Raw genomic sequence first — 20219 nt, 5'->3', positions numbered from 1 at the left:
TGACTGACAAATTGTGAGTAATTAATAATGAGTGTTGAAGAATCACCAATGGATACTCTTGATATTGATCAAAATACGGCCAGAGATTTGCTAAGTGAAGGTGGATTTTTCTTGCTTTTAGATTTACCTATTGGTTCATCAATTGGAATTGATTTAAGTGATTATTCTGTTGGAGAAAAATTTAAAGGATTTAAAATGATACCACCGGGATTACATTTTATTCATTATAGTGCTGTGAATAGTAAGAATAGGAACGAAATTGCCCCTCGAACGGGATTCTTTCACTTCTTTCAACCTAAAGAAGTGATTATTCGTAAATGGGATGGTGGAAATGAAGACATTTCTAGCGAGTTGTTGGACGCTGATGAATTTCAGCGCTATCAAGACAATTTAATTGGTTCTTTGGACCAGCATCTGGCTCCTTATCCATTTAGAAAGTATCAACACTGGATAAATTTGACTAATTATATCAGCTTGACCGTGTTAGAAATTCTTAATCCAATTTGTGGAAAGATTAAATCAGTTACCGAAATGATTTCGCTTAGATATCCAGAAGATGTTCAACAACCTGAGACAAGTACAAGTAAACGATTGACTGTTGATAACTTAATGCCTTACATGAAAGTCGAGCCTAATTCACAAATTCAATTTACCCAGCTTTCAAAGTTACCAAAGCTTCCTCGTGAAGCAATCAATCCAAGTGATTTGACAAAACATTCTATTGATCAAACGTACACTCTCGATGAGGCCTTGAAGAGATATCAACATACAAATGATATCCTCGGTGAATTACAATTTAGTTTTGTCACCTTTATTGTTGGACAAGTTAACGATTCTTTCGAGCAATGGAAAGCTATGCTAAAACTACTATGTGCTTCTGATCAGGCTATTAGCAAATATCCCTCTATGTATTTAAACTTCATTCGAGTGTTCAGTTTACAGCTGAAGGAAGTTCCAGAGGATATTTTCGTCGATATTGTGGACAATGAAAATTTTCTTGTTTCCGTTTTACGTGATTTCTTTTTCAATCTTTTTTCGAACGAGATGGTTGATAGAAAGCTCAAGGAAGCAGCTGAAAGATTTAAAAGTCAAGTAACCGACAAATATAAATGGGATTTTGAAGAAGAGCCAGAAGATGAATGCCCTGTTATTGTGACAATGGACTGATGAAAAATCATTTTTGTTGCGAATTTGTAGCTCGAAAAAAATTAGTTTTTATTGGCAACAGATCACCAATTCTCTATACAATTATCACAGTCAAAAATTATATTACATAACAATTTGGAATCATCTTTGTGCAAGAAACAGAGTTAACGCTCAGTTTTCAATTGGTTTGATTCAATTTCTTTAAACATAAGGTGTTGGCGGAATTGAATCTGCTGATCTCAATCTATCCGTTTTGACACCATCAAAGGCTATTGTGAATATGCTTTTCTTCGTCATTAAATCACTGTTCTTAAGATGCATTTTTTTATCCAATCGATTCCTGCCGATTCCTGAATCTGAATCTGATCTGTCTGAATGATCAGAATGATCACCAATCACGCTTCGACTTACTCCATTGTGATTTACCACGACTACTCCTGTATTGACTTTTCCAGCCCCCAAACTATCAGGAGACGATTGTGCGGAATAACTTGCCACGTTCCATTGTTCTGAATGTTCATCTTTATTTGAATTTGACTCGCCATTATTGACTTCTTCTGATCTGGGTACCTCATCATTCGTTTCATTAATACCATAAGAGTCTAACGCAGAATTCGGTCCACTTTTTGTGACAACTCCATCAAGCAACCCCATATCAATATTTGATCCCTCACTGGGACTTCGATCAAACAGTTTACGCTCAAAGCTAGAAACACTTCCCGGTAAATCACTGGTCTTTGATGGTACTTTATCATCATGTGGTTCGGTTTTAGTCGAGTTTTTGCTGCCAATACTGTTGCTGCTTCCGCTACTGCTACTGCTGCTACTACTGCTGCTGTTGCCATTTTTACCACTTTTATATGGTAAATTGGATTCATCAACGTTATGCATTCGATTATGATTGTCATTCGCCGTAGACTGCGGGCTCAACACTTCTATTCTTGGTGGTAAAACTGACTGAGAACTCCTTCTTGGTATATATTCATCATCAGACTGATCCCTAGGTAATGGCTGTTTGACTTCAGTTGTTACATTAACATCCTCAATGTCTTCTAATTTAATATCCCGAATCTCTGCTTCACTTACACTTCTATAATCACCAACTAAATGATCAGGGAACAGACTTCGTTCTCTCAGAGATCCTCCTCTTTGGATGCCTGGGCCTCTTGATGTTCCAATCGGCTGTTGATCTGTTTTTTCTGATGCTCCAGATCGACGTGAAAAAAGATAGTAGTTATTATTTACGGCGTTTGATACAACAGTCCCTGATTCTGGTTGATTAATTTGCACGTCCTCGTCATCGATAGCGTTGTGACGAGGTAAAGGTCTTCTTATTTTTGGTCGTCTCATGATATAGTATTCAGGATCATCTGTAAAGTCCTCTAAATAAATAGGTTCCGCTTCTCCGATTACCTCAGGACTAACCCGAACTCTCCTGTTGCGCCCTAGCCGGACTCTCTTGAATTGTGATTGTTTTCCGACGGTTGACTCTCTGGAATCTCTTTTTCGTGTATCACTTGAACTTGTTACATCTTCACGGGATTTGGATGAATCACGTTGGGGATCATCTTGCATACGATATGCTTCATTGACAATTGTCTCATGATCAGAGACTTTCGTCAATTTAGACTGTTGTAAATATGAACCATTTTGTTCAGAATGATTTGTTGACTTATCTTTCACAATAATCCTGTTTGTTGGTTCGATGGATTCTAACAGAGTTCTGTAAGGAAAAACGAATGAATCAGAAGCTGAAATAATAAATAAAAGTTAATGATTGAAACTCACTTGGTTTTACGATCGTTTCTATAACAAGCACACCAAACAGCAAGAAGAACAATAAGGAAGAGTAAAGTTATAACAATTAAAAATAGTAATATCCACAAGACAAGCTCATAATCATTCCTGTAAATTGCAGCTGTTTGAATGGTTTCACGTTGAACAGGATCCTTGGGAACTGGAAGTTGACTTCCCGTTAGATCAGTTATTATGACTCCAAGATTGCGTAAATCAACTATTGTATATGTCGGGTAAGCGATCCAAGCGTCGATTTGGCTCGTTTTAGGTCCCAATGGGATGGATTTTATTGAATATATATGAACATCAGCACCAGCTAAACGAGTCAATCCTCTGTTAAGTTCAAGAAGTAACAATATTCAGTGTTGGAGTAAATGCAATCCAGAAAGTATAAAATATTCAGCTTACCTCTCAATATCAAATCTTTTATCTCTAACTCGACTATCATCTTGAGGCACAATGAAAGATACAGTTCTATTGAGAAAATCCTGTTACAGATGAATAGAAAAAAATGTTAAAATTGTTTGAAAAAATATTAACAGGACCAAAGAATGACTTTACCTTATGATGAACAAACACTTCAACTGTTGAAAAACGATATGGGACTCCTTGATCATGAGCCCTGACTTTCAATACAATTGTTGGAAATGCTTGAATTTTGAATTCCTCGGCTAGTCTACTCTCTCTATTGTTTTCATTGAATGTCAAAGGTCTTGTTATGCTGATTAAACCGGTGCTATTGTTAATGATAAACTTTCCTTGATAATTACCATCAATAATCTCATAAACAACTTGACTATTGACAGTGTCTGGTTCATCTGCATCGATTGCTTTAACCATCAAAGGTTGGGTAAACGTTAACCCATCTGGATTAAGTACAGCATCATATCTCGATTGAACAAATTCAGGTTGATTGTCATTGTCATCTAATATAGTGACATGAATTTGAGTTACATTAGATAAACCAAAGCCGTTTTCATCTCGGGCTTCAACTGTTAATGTGTATTCGGATGTTTTTTCACGATCGATTCCATCAATTGATTTCAGAGTTATCAAGCCGCTATCTCGATCAAGATTAAAGCTAAATAGGAAGACGAATGGAGTAAAAGATATTAAATTGATAAAAAATGGCCTTTTATAGTTGACTGTTTAAATGATGGACTCACTTTTTGGCAATCGGTCCATTAATGGAAGTATATTTGATCTGACCAAAAAGTCCACTGTCAAGATCACTAGCTTCAACCTGAACCAGCTTAGTTCCAGGCAAAGCATTTTCATACAAAGTAACATTGTACAAAGATTGTTTGAATTGTGGATAATTATCATTTACATCAACGACAGTAATTGCCACCAATGCTTCAGATGATAATGTTTTCAATGATGAACGATCAGTGGCAGTGATCTGCAATAAATAAAACATTCATCAATCCAAGACTTAAATTATTGACCTCATTAGAAATTTTCAATTGATTTCTTTCGTTCATTGATTAATTTTCATGGCTAAAATGTTTATTCAACTCTAGTGTCTCGACTCTCTGAATTTACTGTTTTCAATCAAAATTAATTTCGTCCAATTTTAATGAACTATTTTAATAAATATAGATAACTCTGTAAATAATAAAATAAGTTTAACAATTGAAATAATAGTGATAATGTCGAACTATTGTAAACTAATAAAAGAACCTGTTTTGAATTATTGATTTGAAGTATTGTAAAAGTATCAATATAACCTTTAAAGTGAGAATCAATCAAGAAAATATTGATCGATGTAAGGTTGTTTTGATATCATTTTTTCACCATGAAAGTGCGTAATAAATGTTTGATTCAAAAATAATTTAAACATTTACATTTTGATCATTAATTGAAAGTATTCAGGCTTGACTGGTGTTTCAATGAACCAGCGATTAACTAACCTTAAATTGAATTTGATTTGGACCCGTCTCATAATCCAATGAAATTACACTGCCAAGTAAAATTGAAAAGGTTATTTCTCGTAAACCCCAATTTGGTTGGATGATGAACATGTTATTATGCTGATCGGAATCAATTGGAGTCAACATTAAATCCATTGTCCCATTAAGACCAGAATCTGGATCATTAACTCGAGGTATGCTGTAATTAAACCAGCGAATTGCTGCCATCACTGGACTATTCTCTTCAATAAAGCCCTTCAAATTGTTTGTTGCAAATGTTGGTGGACGATTTTGATTGGCAACAATTACAAATGCTATGGAAGCCTTTGTCGTAATTGGAAGTCCAATTTCCATTTCCTCTTCAGGAACAATTTCAGTTGCATTAATTGTCAGCATAAATGGATTATTAAGTCCAACAATAGCTTTCAACTCTAATCCTGAAACTTTAACAGCCAATTGACCGGTAGTTTTGTTCAATGAAAAATAATTGCTGAATGGATCTGTAAAAGTGCAAAAAAAGTGAAGACAAACATAATTTATTGTCATTTCAACCAAACATAAGATTTTGTATAAAAGTCAATAAATCCATCAAAATTCACTTACTTTTAACCAAAGAATAAACAATTTTCCTATTTATTTCAACGTCTCCATCCTGGGCAGTGATAGTATCGAGTATGCTTCCCTGCAATAATAACACATAAAACTATTATTAATCGTTCCAATAAACTGTGGATTAGTTAATCTGACAGATAGGCTTAATAAAGCTCATATAATATCAAACATGTTTAAAAACGTCTCACACGATCATTCTTCCTGATCGATAGTCAAAATCCAAATAAGAAATATTCACTTTTATAAGCCCAATGCAAAAGAGTTCAAAGGGAATGTTTTAAAATCATTTCTTGTCATAATAATGTTATTTTGCTAATTCAAATGCTATTTAATTATCAACCAGAACTAGCCTGTGAATTAGAAATCAAAGCATTTTTAGCAGAGCCATTTCAAAGCTATAAGTAATTTTTCATTTTTTAATTTGGTTTGTTGAACTTGTTTTACTTACAGTCTCGGCATCTTCAGATATTTGGACAACTGAGGGTAAATTGACGAAACTTGGTGGTGTATCTTCAGCATCTCGAACCACAATTAGAACATCAACTGATGCAATGTTTCGAGTATCAATTGTTTCATTTGTCCAGGCATTCTGTAAACGCAAAGAAGGGAAAATATTGCACGGAAAAAAGTGATTAACTGAAATGTTTGATTATATTCAATGATTCAAGTTACTTACCGTTACTATTATAGTCATTGGATAGATGTTTCTCCTTTCATAATCAACATCCTTTACAAGAAAAATCATCGCTTTACTCGATCCTTTAGGTCCAAAAATGTATCTTATTGCAAAATTATCCGAACCCTAAGAAGTATTCAATGACAATTAAACAAACAATCGACGCGTGATGATCAATGACTTACCCTAAGCTCAAACATAACTGGAAGATTACTTGATTGTTTGTCTTTTGCCATAACAAAACCAATTGTTGAATTATGTGGTGAATTCTGGCAATTGAAAAGGATAAGTTAATTGCTAAGTATCGGTAAACTTGAATTTATATTGGAAACATTTGATTACCTCATTGATAAAATAAATTGACTGAAAATCAATAAAAGGTGATGAAACTGGACCTTCTGGTTCTGTAACAATTATCCTCGAGTCCACTTCAGTAGTTTGATTACCGTCAGTTACAAAAATTGTTAAATTATAATCATTCTCCTGAAAGAAAAACATTTCAATTTGAGATTCCATTTTCATTCCAGCGAATTGAATAAAATTATTGGCGAAAATCCTGAGCAAAGGGACTGTTTTGAATTTAGTATTTATTTTGATTGTTAGTTCTGTTGAGAGTTAATTGTGATAAATCTATGAAACTAAGGAGTTTTAAGGGTTTATGAAAAGACACAAACGGTGACAGGTGAAACTATCCGAAATCAATCGAACTGTTGAAATGTTCAAGCAATCTGTTCAAGTTATTAAATTTATAGCTATTCCAAAGGCTAGTCAGTTTGTTGATTAAAGGCATTCATCTGTTTGCTTCTTTCGATTCTCATAGATTTTACAGGAATTCAATTGTGAACAGTAATTGTCATTTTGCCCCTTTGCTTTAGATGTTAGCAGTTCAGATAGACAATATAATTTACCTCTAAAAGGGATCTTAAGTATACATCTGCTGAACGAAAGTCCGCTGGTTTAATGTCCAATAATTTACGTCCGATTGGTCCTTTAACACCAAAAGTTAACGGAATTGAATCAGGATGAGAACCTTTCAATCTATAGATCAGAGTTCCTGGTTTAACTGTTTTTGGTAACATTAAGACTCTCATGTTATGTGAATAGTCAATGTTTGGTGCTGTAAGCAGGGTAACTCTGATTAAAAACGACCAAATTGTAATGTAATAAATCACTTCATTCCCTGTGAAAGATTAATAAAGAATGCAAATTAGAGGAAAGAATTATTTTAAAGTCTTTAAATAATGTTTTGAAAATTGAATCAAAAAGATTTCGAACAGAAAATTGCAATTGAACACTGACTGTCAATTGATGGTTGAGTAAACAATTGTTAAGCTCATTACAATTCATTGGAATCAATCATCTGTGAAGATTAATGTGAATTCGTTGCATTCATTACAAACTAATCGAACTTAACCTAAATTTCCTTAAATTTTATATCCATGAAACTATGGATCAGTTAATCTTGTAATGACCTGATAAGTTAATCAAGTATTACAACAACAATGTTAACATGCTCTTGACCCAATAAACGTTTCTTCATTAATAATTAAACACTGAACAGTCCATGCAATGTTTTTATTCACTGAGGAAATCCTTTAAATAGAAAAAAGTTTCAAATAAAGTGTCTGAACATTCAAATTTGTTGACCACAATCATGGTAAACACTGGAATACGTGCTTTTCTCAATCGCATAACAAGACAGCTAAACATTTGTTACTAAAAAGACACAATTGTCACATTTATAAGCAAATTGACACAAATATTGAGAAACAAATTAGCAAAAACGGGTTAAAATGCATTTCTTTCAAATTTAGAGTCTGTTGGTTTGTAGAGGCATAAAAACTGCGTTCGTGAATGTTATTGAAAGGTTTCTACGATCAACAATTTTCGAGAAAAAAGAGGTCAAAGTTGGGACTTCGATCGCCTTTTGTACAATTACGGAAGCAGATATTTACATTAAATTTGTTTTACTAATGTAACTTTTGGTGACCCACCATAGAATGGTCTTATTTAGAGAAATAACATTTTCTTTTTTCTAGAAAACAGATCATTTCGAGTTCCATTTAAACCGACCTATTTGTGTAAATAAACGAGTTAGAGAGCTGAAACTTATGATTTGTCCATAAAATTTGCTGGTACACATTTTGGATTGAATACTTATTTCAATTTATGCACAGTTCTCCTGATTTTGGACATTGGACTAAAAAGTTTTAACCTCAATATCACAAGATCGGCATCACCTACAGTCATCATTCTTTCACCAATTTGATTCTTAACTGATTAATAACTTAATTCAATCCAAAAGCTTTCCATTAGCGCTTTCGGGTCATAATTCTAGGGTTTTTGATGCACAAACAACAACTTATTTAGCTAAACAAACTCATTTTAACCAATATCCTGGTAAATAAACCAATTTTCTGGTTAAGTTTGCAAATCAAATGCAAAGAGTGCTGTCAAAGTCTCGAACTTTTGATCTAAGAGTTGAGACATTGTGGGTTTGTAGAGACATGCAAACTAAACCCATTGGTGCTATTGAAAAATGTCTCAAAGCGACAGTTTGCTAGAAAATCGAGGTCAAAGTTGTAACTTCGATAGGCTTTTGTTCAACTATGGAAGCAGATATTTTCATAAAACTCATTTAGCTGATGTAACTTTTAATGGCCAACCATAAAATGATCTCATTAAGAGGAATAACATTTTCTTTTTTTGTAAAACAGATCAAGTTCGATTTTAACTTTAACTAACTTCATTCCGTGACCGGATGATTTAGAGAACTAAAACTTATCATTCTTTCATAAAATTTGTTGATACACATCCTGGACTAGATATACTTTTCAATTTATCAATAGCTATCTCAATTTTGGCCATTGGTCTTAAAAGTTTAAACCTCGATATTTCGAGAATGGTAGGGCCCACAATTAACATTCTTTGATGAATTATTAGATTTTATTAAGGAATATGATATAGTATCAACCCAAATAAACTCTGAAATTCATAAACAAGATTGATTTGTTTTTGTCTTTGATCTTATTTTGCTCTTATCCTTATGAATTAGAATGAGAAATATTTAAATATTTTTCTGTCAATGGTTATAATCAATCAACTTGAGATCCTTCCGTTCAATTTAAGCTCCATTCATCTTCATTATCATGGTAAGAATTCGATTAAAATCTTTCAACAGTAAATGTAATGAAAAAGTGAGGAAATAAAATGTTATGGATGGACAGAATATGCGATATTTTCAATGGAAAAGTAAGATCAATGATTTAATAATCAATATTGTATTGATTGTTACAAATTGAGGTTAACACAAGAAAACAAAACAGCCCAGTCAGTGTGACCTTTGACTTGAGAGAATATCAAAAATCTATAATTTCATGAGTTGACCGAAAGAGATGCAAAAGTTTTTCAAATGTTCAAATCATATTTCGCTTTTCCAAGAAATGATTAGACTCAATGATCAGTTTTCGGAATCGTAACAATTTCATTTTCCAATGAATCTGTTTTTAGACAAAACAATAAATCTTAAACTTTCAAAGGATAAAACAATGAGCTCTGTAAATATTGAGATGACTTGGAGTTTTTCATTCCACTTGATTCAAAAATAATTTTCATTTTTGTTCTCTATAAATTTCCCTCTGATTCATATGATTAGATTAGCTAATTAACAAAGGTTAACTTATGCAAATGGCTGAATGAGGTCAGCTTAGATTGTGATTAAAATTAATCAGACCGTAAACATAGTTTTGCACTTCTTCACATTACATTGAAATGTCTTCGTTTGAGGAGTTGTAATTTAAACATGAACCTGTTATTACATTGGGACTGCTTTTTGTTTTTACATTTTTCATCATTTATCAACCTCCCTGAGGTTGCCCTAGTAAAATATTTTTACACCGATTACAACATGAACAAGTTGCTACTAAATGTCCTTAACCTGAAAAACTGACCAACCATGATTTCATGATTAGCTGGTCAAAAAAATAGTTTCATTTCCAAACATAGCCACGACTTATGAATCCATAATTACCTACAGTAATCAATAATGGAGTAAAGTGTGAGAATATTTTACATCCATTCAAGGATTGATCACAATCATTGGGAGTAAATGCAATTCAAGGTAAACACTTTACCATTTTTCAATTCACTTGATTAAATATTTTTAATCAAGTAATGATCCAGAAAGTGATTTCTACAAATGAATCAACATTTTCCATAATAATTAGATGAATTTCAATAAAATTACAATCAAATTTTAGGTTAAGCGTTCTTTCAGCGTTTTCTGGTTTCCCTCATTTTTGGGTTTAATTTCAAGTCTGGACTTTCTGGTTATTTCTATCTCTAAATTGAATGTTTTTCTGGTTTTTCTTGTTACTATTGATTAATCACTTGATATTATTTACATTCTTGATTCAGTATTGCCATCAATAATATTGGTCAACTGATTATCATCAATTTGCGTGTTTGGATGCGAGTCATCGTTATTTAAAGTAAATTGCTGTTTCTCATTTTGTAAGATTGTTTCTCATTGCATTAATTGTATCACTTTTGGCTGGATTGCAATTAAATCTATGGATAAGGTTTAATCAATTTGGAGTAAAAGTATTGCCATGGAAAATGGGTTAATTTGATTGTAATTTTACCAGGAAAATGAATAGCTAATTAGCTGATTAACATTTCCATTTCATCTCATTGTTAACATCTTTAGAGACTTAATCTGATTATACATCGATGATTGGACTTTATGATGGATTAATATGAATCTAAATTAGTTTTGACTTGAGTTTACTGATTATTGTTGTCATGTTGTTTAAATCGTGGTTTGAATAACAATATGTTTGGACTATTATTTGATTAATTTGAAATATCATGATAATTGATTACTGAACCTAAACTGTAAAACAAAAGTTGCCTGATCTTTTAACGTGACTTATAAACTATGATATTGATACTTGGTTATATAAGTTGGCTAAATTTGCCTTTCAAATAATGATTTAATCACAATAAATTACTTTGAATGTCGAGTGAAACTATGCTCAATAATAAATTATAACACGCAATTATCAAATAAATCATCTTCATTAGGTGGAATCATTTCTCAGCTGATTTACCCGAAATTGGTCACAACAAGTGAAACAACCAGATATTTTGTTTACCATTTAGGTTAATGTGTTAACTTAATGGTAAACATAATGTTAATCATAATGTGGGATTGATGATTTACTTAAGACTGGCAAACATGTTAATATGTAAATCTGGTGAAAACTTACCCATAATTATGGTAAAGATGAAATGAATTGACAATTGGTTGATTGAGTCAAGTGTTTAATTTTAAAATAAGGTGAAACATAAACAATGTTGGTTGGTAAGAAATGACCGGCAAAATAATCAAGATGGATGCACTTCACCGGGAAGAAATAAGAATAAGCAAAGAAATTGATTTTCACTGGAGATATTGAATTGAACACAACTTAAGATCATCTTTCCCCGTGTTTGACAAGATGATTGTGATGCATTTTATCGAGTTTTTGATGTAAGTTTAGTTGAAATGATAGAAACACCGAGAAAATGAAATGGAAGCGTCAATAGTAAACATTGTCAACGGCGATTCACATGTAAAAATGTATTACAAGGTTAGGTAAGAAGCAAAAAAGTTGTTCACTGACAGGAGAAAACAAAATAAATGGTTGAAGAGACACCAAAGTGGGAGGATTTACACAACGGTAACCTAGTTGAGTGTTGAACAGACGTTTATCGAGTAACTGTTGAAAATAAAAGTGAAAAGACTTAATGATTACCTGAAATAATTATTAAAATATTCATAACAAACCATAGACATGCGTTGTAACCTCTTCTTGGGCTGGTTGTCTCAAGCCGTTATTTTATGTTTTCTGGTTTTCTGGTTTTCACACTTTTCTCGTTATTTATATTTGCTCGTTTTTTTGATTGTCAATAATTTTTTAACTATTTTCTTAGTTAATTAACTGTTCAACTAATCAGTCATTCAACTGATCAACAATTTGTCGTGAAATGTTTCGTGTTTACTTTTGGATAATAATCTGGTGTTTTATGTTGATAGCTATGTTTGCTTGTAATTTTTGGGTTTTGTGTTTGTATGATTTTTAGCTGTTTATGAATTTTATATTTTTAATTTGTGTCCAGTATTTAGAGTTAATTTTTATGCTAATTTAATGGATGATTGCATTATAATGGATGACAACTGTTGAACCGGCTTTTTGTTGTCAATTTGTACCTTTTTTTGTTGTTCCGTGGTCGCGATAAACAAAAATAAAAGACATAACCATAGAAACAGATTGGTTAATTGGTTCCTATGACAATTGTTGTTATTTTTGGACTTATTACCTAAACTGATGTTATTTCACTCCCTCTTTGTTGTTGCATTGAACCTCAATCCCTTTTCAATCATTTCCATGTAAATTGTATTTGTTAATACAGGAATGACCGTGAATTTTGGTGATCCTGTTGAAGGTGACAATCATCTTAACTATACCTTTGTGGGTCCCTAACCTTATAAAACTCACTTGGCCTTTACAATCAATTTTAATTCACTAACAGTATAATAATATACATGAGTTACATAAGTACTTCTGGTGATTAAAAAGGTAACGTTACATTTAGGAATTGATTTCTGTTGACAATAGCATTCTAACGAGGGATACGTCTCAGGTGTCTCAATAATTTCGGGTCGAGACCATATACATTCGATAGAGCACAAAAAATTATGCATAGGGTTATCGTCTCCCGTTTCGGAAACTTTCGCATCACGAGTAAATTGAGGTCGAAAGACCAATTTTCACGAAAACATGCAAGTTCTTGAAATTTTTTACTTTATTTTTATTACATTTATTAAGGTTTTCGGACCTGAAAAAATGATTGGAAATAATTAAAACTCTGTAAAATGTCATTTTCACCACTTTTAGCTGCATCAATAGTCAAAAAGTGTTGGTGGTGAAAGGAAAAAGTGTAATATGTACAAAATGTGGTGAAAATGACATTTTACAGAGTTTTAATTATTACCAATCATTTTTTCAGGTCCGAAAACCTTAATAAATGTAATAAAAATAAAGTAAAAAATTTCAAGAACTTGCATGTTTTCGTGAAAATTGGTCTTTCGACCTCAATTTACTCGTGATGCGAAAGTTTCCGAAACGGGAGACGATAACCCTATGCATAATTTTTTGTGCTCTATCGAATGCATATGGTCTCGACCCGAAATTATTGAGACACCTGAGACGTATCCCTCGTAAGAATCTATTTGCTCCAGAGTAACTTGTCTTAAAGGTCATGTATCCAATTTTCATCTCTTGTTGATCTTTTTGATCAAAAGACATTGGAATTCAAATATTTGCATATGATTATTCAATGATCGACAAGCCAAAAGTTTCCTGTTAATTTCCGTGAGTTAAGAAGTGAGTCTTTGAAAATCTCGCAGGTAAAATTGTAACAAAAATGATAGTTATCACTAAAAAGACACAAATTGGGCGAAAATTAATTTCTATCAAACTTAGGTTCTGTTAGTTCGTAGAGATATATAAAACCTGAGTTCATTTGTGCGATTTAAAAATTGATCTGATCAATAGTTTTGAAGAAAAGCGAGGTCGTAGTTGGGACTTCGATCGCCTTTTGTACAGTTAGGAAAGCAGATTTTTTCGGGAAACTCATTTCCCTTGATGTGACTTTTGCTGATGAATCAGACATTTCACTTATTTTAAGAAAAAGACTTTTCTGTTTGCTATAAAACAGATCAGTTCAATTTTCCGTTATACTGGTCGCTTTCTGTTACCGTGCAAGTTAGAGATCTGAAACTCATTATTTGTCAATAAAACTTATTGATTAACATCTTGGGTTGAATAATTTTTTCAATTCATCGAAGATACTTATGATTTCGGCCATTGGACTAAAAACTTTTAACCTCAATATTTCGAGGATGGTAGCACTTACAACCATCATTCTTTCATCAATTTGCTTCTACACTGATTAGTCATTTAATTCAGTTTCATAACTGTCCATAAGAGCATTTGGTTCATGATATTTGGGCTTTAAAGGTACAAGAAACAACTTATTTAGCAAAACAAACTCATCTTAACCAATTTACTGGCAAATAAACCCATTTGCTGGTTAAAGTTACAAATAAAACGCAAAGAGTGCTGTCAAAGTCTCGAACTTTTCAGTTTAAAGTTGAGACTTAGTGACTTTTGTAAGTATATGAAAACTGAACCCATTGGTGCTTTTAAATAATGTAACCAAGCGATAGTTTTCTGGAAAATCGAGGCCAAAGTTGTAGCTTCGATCGGCTTTTGTTCAACTATGGAAGCAGATATTTTCACAAAACTTATTTATCTGTTGTATCTTTCAATGAACAATCATAAAATGGTCTTATTTAGAGGAATAACATTTTCTTTTTCTGTAAAACAGATCAAGTTCGATTTCAACTTAAAGTAACTTACTTTTAAGTTAAACCGATTTCTTTCTGTGACCGAATGAGTTAGAGAACTGAAACTTTTTATTCTTGTACAAAAATTGTTAATACACAGCATGAACCAGATACTTTTTTCAATTTATCAACAGTTCTCATGATTTTGGCCATTGGCCTTAAAACTTTAAACTTCAATATTTCGAGAATGATAGCGACCACAATCATCATTCTTCGACTAAGCATTAGATATTATTATGATTTATAATATAATATGACTGAAAACCACAGCGATCTGAGCTAATTCACTTAATAATGAATATTCTCCTAACACGCCATGAGTAACCATTTAACTTTTCTAAATCTGTCAACTTGAATAGATAATGTAATAACTTTATTAGCAGCTTCTTGAATTATCTAAAATTTTCAAACATCATAATCTGTAATAAAAACTTATGTTTGGTCGAAGAATGATGATTGTGGTCGCTATCATTCTCGAAATATTGAAGTTTAAAGTTTTAAGGCCAATGGCCAAAATCATGAGAACTGTTGATAAATTGAAAAAGTATCTGGTTCATGCTGTGTATTAACAATTTTTGTACAAGAATAAAAAGTTTCAGTTCTCTAACTCATTCGGTCACAGAAAGAAATCGGTTTAACTTAAAAGTAAGTTACTTTAAGTTGAAATCGAACTTGATCTGTTTTACAAAAAAAGAAAGTGTTATTCGTCTAAATAAGACCATTTCATGGTTGGTCATTGAAAGATACATCAGCTAAATGAGTTTTGTGAAAATATCTGCTTCCAAAGTTGCACAAAAGCCGATCGAAGTTACATCTTTGACCTCGATTTTCCAGAAAACTATCGTTCGGTTACATTTTTAATAGCACCAATGGGTTCAGTTTTCGTATCCTTACAAAACTCACTAAGTCTAAAATATTTACCCAAATGTTCGAGCATTTTGCAGCACTCTTTGCATTTCATTTGTGACTTTAACCAGAAAATGGGTTTATTTACCAGTAAATTGGTTAAGATGAGTTTGTTTTGCTAAATAAGTTGTTTCTTGTACCTTTAAAGCCCAAATATCATGAACCAAATGCTCTTATGGACAGTTATGAAACTGAATTAAATGACTAATCAGTGTAGAAGCAAATTGATGAAAGAATGATGGTTGTAAGTGCTACCATCCTCGAAATATTGAGGTTAAAAGTTTTCAGTCCAATGGCCGAAATCATAAATATCTTTGATGAATTGAAAAAATTATTCAACCCAAGATGTTAATCAATAAGTTTTATGGACAAATAATGAGTTTCAGATCTCTAACTTGCACGGTAACAGAAAGCGACCAGTTTAACGGAAAATTGAACTGATCTGTTTTACAGCAAACAGAAAATTCTATTCCTTGAAATAAGTACATTTTCTGTTTGATGAGCATAAGTTACATCAGGCAAATAAGTTTCACGAAAAAATCTGCTTTCCTAACTGTACAAAAGGCGATCGAAGTCCCAACTACGACATCGCTTTTCTTCAAAACTATTGATCAGACAAATTTTTAAATCACACAAATGAATCCAGGTTTTAAGTCTCTACAAAACAACATAATCTAAATGTGAAAGAAATCAATTCTTACTCATTTTTTCCCATTTACCCATAAGTCTGACAATCCTGTTAATTGTGTCTTTTAACAACCAAAAATGAGGTTAGCTAATTACACGAATATGGAAGACAAATTGTTAGAAAGACAACTTTAATGCATTATAAGATAACAAAATGGACTAAATAATCGACAAAATAACTCGTATCAAGGGAGTCACATAGAGTCCAAGCTGAATGGATAATAATGCACAAAAAGAATTGAATGGAATCAAATGAAGCAGTTTTTTTCAATTTCAATAGAAAATTTTATTATGATCATGAATTTCATTACAAACTTCTCAATCTACATCAGTCTCATCAAGCCAAATAGGAAGATTATTTTCAACAGACTTGTCTGAATCCTGTTGACTAGAGAAGCACTGGTTACTGTAACACAAAAGCAGAAACTTCATTTTGATTTTGTTTCAAGCTGATTGTTATAATCACACAATGTTAAACGAAAATAAAGACAATTTAAATTTCGCTTGTCGAACCATTGCTGAACCAAAAAACAAGATAAAGTATCAACTGGGAATCATTAAAATACTTTATACGTTAATAATAATGTTATTCAATATTCGATATTCAATATAATTCCTCATAATGTTGTTCAATATTTTCGTTGATTGCAAGTCCTAGAAGCCAAAGCTGCTTATCTTGATGGTTATTTGATCCACATGCAGAAAAGCCAATTTGATTCAATTAAAATTCTTCCTATTGATGTTATTGTCATTCCAAATTTTCACATTGTCAGATAATTGTAATTCTCAGGGAATTTCAGCATAATGAGTAAATAGGGAAGGAAAAACATTTATCTTTAGATATTCATATTTCATATTGCGCGCTTCTTCTAGTTCACAAATATGACTGTCACATTATGACAACCCTCGTTGTTTGGCTCTTGTTTCCACATGTGACTTTTAACCAGTTCCTTAATTGTCATCTTAAATTTGATTAATATGTCTCAACATGAAGAAGATGTGAAGGATTTACTAACAATAGTTAATTGTTCAAAAACGTACAACATCTCTAAGAAATTACTTTGCTCCAAAGTGCCATATTTCGAAGGATTACTTGCAAGCAATTTCAAGGAATCCAAGGAAAGCAAAGTTGACTTTAAATTTGATGAATCCAGTTTTGATCTGTTTATTAAATGGATTAACGGCCAAACGGAGTTGCAGTTTGAATATTTGGTTGATTTATATGACATTGCTGATTATTTAATGATAGATGAGCTAAAAAGTGCCTGTTCAAATTTTCTTTATGACAAGTTTACTGTTGATAATCTAGAAACCATTTTAAATCAAGTAACCGACACATCCAAGCTCATCAATACTAAAGCCATCAATTGCTTCATTAATCGTAATTTCTTAAAAATTGTAAATCTCAAGTCATTCCTTGCCTTTTCACTAAGCACACTAGAGTATGTGCTAAAACTAGATTTATGGATCGAATCAGAATATAATGTTTTTAAAGCCATTATCAAATGGATTGACCATGATTCCACTTCAAGGAAACAACATTTAACTCAGCTGTTAAAACTGATTCGCTGGGATCAGTTGGACAACAAAGGTTCCTCTGCTATTCGTGATAATAAATACATCAAGGAATTAAATATCTCTGATGATGAACCCTTAGTTCCAATCAAAACTGAACAAGAAAATTCACGAACTACAAAAACCTCTTTACTCGCCATTTACTCTTATCTTAATGATTCCAAAAATATCGCTATTTTTAAATTCCAATCGGAGTCGTGGAATCTTATTGGAACTTTTACTGAAGATGTAACCCTTCCTACTCATATTTTTTGTGAAGACCAGTCATTTGATATTTTTTATGACTCTGGTAGAAGAGGTATTCGAGTGGACTGGTGTAATAAGACATTCCGCTATCTCGACTCAGAATTAATTGACTATTACCGTCTGATGCTATTAAATGCCAGATATTCAAAGTAAGTACATTGACTTTATGAACTGATGCACACAACAGCCAAATAGAGGCTTTATCAGTGCATCATGACCAGAGAAGTTATTAACCTCTGTGGTCGATTTTTATCTTGTTTCCTTAACATTTTGTGTGTGCAGAAATAAGCAAATAAAACACTATCAAAACATGTTGACAAAACTGACTAATATCTTTTCCTTCTCCACAGATATTCTCTTGGATATTCTCATTTTTATAAATGGAAAGATTGCAGGTTGGAAGGACCGATTCATTATGATTCTCTTCTTGAATCAAAGGGAAAATTTATTTTATTATGCCGTGAAAATTATGATTTGAGCAACACTCATTGCTGCTGGCCAGCGAAAATCAAGAATGATTTTAAAAAATTTGATGATCATCTTGTGCAAGGTGCTTGCGTTAAAAGGGACGTTTTCGTTTATTCAAGATCCTATAAAACCAAGCTCATTCGTTTTGCAAAGGATTCAGGAAAAAATTATTGACTTAACTCTGCCTCAAAGAGTCACAACTCAACCAGCTTTTCTCTATGAAAGATGTGGGATCGGCCAAGGTAGAGCTCGGTGTTTGCGGGGTAAACTTTATGGAAATTACTTGTTAGCATCGAACGGTTCGCAATTAGCTCTTGGAATCAAATCATCAAAAGATTTTTTCTTCTATGATCCTCAAACAACTAGTTGGAGTAATCATCCAATGAAGTACTCAGGCAATCTAATTGGTCTTGCTTCAGTAAATTGGCCTAGTAGCTATGATTATTCGTATAATGAAACAAATAAGCAAAGTGATGTTTGTAAAGCTTCGGATCTCAAAAATCTTAATTCACCTGAGGATTTAAATCATGAAGACTCGACGATCAAAGACGAAGGCACAGTGAACAATCGTAAAAATAACGAAGAAAATTGGCCAAAAAGACAAAGGCTGGATGTTGTGACCACTTAATCAAAATAGTTACCTAAGGATATACGTTGTGCTTTTAATTACATTATGATGTTGCTAGTATATTGGTTAATATACTGTACATATTTAAATATGTATATTAACAATTCATCCTAAAATTATCATCTTTAATGACTTTTTTTGTAACTTATTCCTGAGAATTAGTTTTTTTATTCAACTTTTGATTCAAAAACACCCACGTTGTACAAAACCATTGAATCTGGATTTTATATTTTGACTTTTACCTCTTAATTTTCATGTATAATTATCCAGAAATAACCTGGACAGTTCATGGTAACAAAAGTTTCCAATCATCAATTATTTTTAGCTTTAGATAACCTTTTATTTGTATGTATTTCAATTTTTTTATCATAAAAACTCATGATCCAGTTCCATAAGGTTCATTATCAAGTAAACAAGTCTCTAATAATAATTAATCTCAATTTTTCTGGCAAATGAAATTTAGACGAGTCTAAATTCCTCAAAAACATCCAAGTAATTTAGTGTCAAATGATTTAATGGCTGGAAGAAATTACAAAGCAGCTTTATTGGCAAACACTCCGAGTTATCATTATCTTGTCTCAAATAATTTTTTTCACCTTCAATTGGTCTAATTATTCTTAATGATCATCAATCATCATCCTATTCCCATCATACCTTCGGATGGATTCCCAGCTAAGCTGGATAAAGCCTAGCACCTATGGCCAGTGAAACACTTGACCAGGGTAGACGGTGCCTTAAAAGCTATCGCGACTAGCCAGTGCACTCAAGTAAAAAGCTATTTCAACCCTGACTACTATTGTATTCAAATTGGGAGTAATTATTCAATAATCATAATTTAACAGCCAATTTACCTTATTTGAGCAATATCTAAGAGTGTTACATTCATGGGTGATTATTTAGGTCATCTAAATTTGTCTGCAATTATCGCTATTAAACAATATTATATTAAATTTCTGTCCATCTTTGCCTCTCCAATCTTCCAGTTTATAATTATGGAAGCTCGATCAGTATTTAAATATAATAATCATTATTACATCGTCACTTCTTTTGATTAGATGATTTAGTTATCAATAAAATTAGGTTATGTTGACCTTCACATTGTCAGAAGTA

At 32.3% G+C, this 20219-nt stretch overlaps 3 protein-coding genes across 3 annotated transcripts; 2 read left to right on the top strand and 1 right to left on the bottom strand.

Moving 5' to 3' along the window:
- The first annotated feature begins 27 nt into the window (after positions 1–27).
- On the top strand, positions 28–4636 carry LOC107363587 (protein AAR2 homolog). The gene has a single exon (XM_015930824.3). It carries the CDS (start codon positions 28–30, stop codon positions 1165–1167), a length of 1140 nt encoding a protein of 379 aa, XP_015786310.2. The 3' UTR covers positions 1168–4636.
- On the bottom strand, positions 1046–11552 carry Cad86C (Cadherin 86C). Its single transcript, XM_015930822.3, has 13 exons — positions 11415–11552; positions 7053–7324; positions 6487–6627; positions 6330–6413; positions 6145–6270; positions 5917–6057; positions 5460–5538; positions 4857–5356; positions 4110–4345; positions 3505–4024; positions 3352–3431; positions 2935–3276; positions 1046–2869 (listed from the first exon to the last, which is right to left on the bottom strand). Exons 1-13 carry the CDS (start codon positions 11416–11418, stop codon positions 1348–1350), a joined length of 4047 nt encoding a protein of 1348 aa, XP_015786308.2. The 5' UTR covers positions 11419–11552; the 3' UTR covers positions 1046–1347.
- A 5542-nt stretch (positions 11553–17094) lies between these two features.
- Positions 17095–19539, top strand: LOC107363805 (uncharacterized). Its single transcript, XM_015931074.3, has 2 exons — positions 17095–18162; positions 18364–19539. The coding sequence occupies exons 1-2, from the start codon at positions 17171–17173 to the stop codon at positions 18653–18655; spliced, it is 1284 nt and encodes a 427-aa protein (XP_015786560.2). The 5' UTR covers positions 17095–17170; the 3' UTR covers positions 18656–19539.
- The last annotated feature ends 680 nt before the right edge of the window (positions 19540–20219 follow it).

The sequence above is a fragment of the Tetranychus urticae genome, chromosome 2 (assembly GCF_039701765.1).
Source record: "Tetranychus urticae isolate SD_2017Ah chromosome 2, NJAU_TeUrti_SD_1.0, whole genome shotgun sequence".
Classification (NCBI taxonomy): domain Eukaryota; kingdom Metazoa; phylum Arthropoda; class Arachnida; order Trombidiformes; family Tetranychidae; genus Tetranychus; species Tetranychus urticae.
This window is presented reverse-complemented; position numbering and strand designations above follow the sequence as displayed.

Coding starts and splice junctions, on each gene's coding strand:
- Cad86C (XM_015930822.3), bottom strand. Junction 6,628..7,052: donor ACTTAAGATCCCTTTTAGAG/GTAAATTATATT, acceptor TTTTTCTTTCAG/GAGAATGATTATAATTTAAC. Junction 6,414..6,486: donor CAATTTATTTTATCAATGAG/GTAATCAAATGT, acceptor TTCAATTGCCAG/AATTCACCACATAATTCAAC.
- LOC107363587 (XM_015930824.3), top strand. CDS start 28: ATGAGTGTTGAAGAATCACCAATGGATACTCTTGATATTGATCAAAAT.
- LOC107363805 (XM_015931074.3), top strand. CDS start 17,171: ATGTCTCAACATGAAGAAGATGTGAAGGATTTACTAACAATAGTTAAT. Junction 18,163..18,363: donor TTAAATGCCAGATATTCAAA/GTAAGTACATTG, acceptor CCTTCTCCACAG/ATATTCTCTTGGATATTCTC.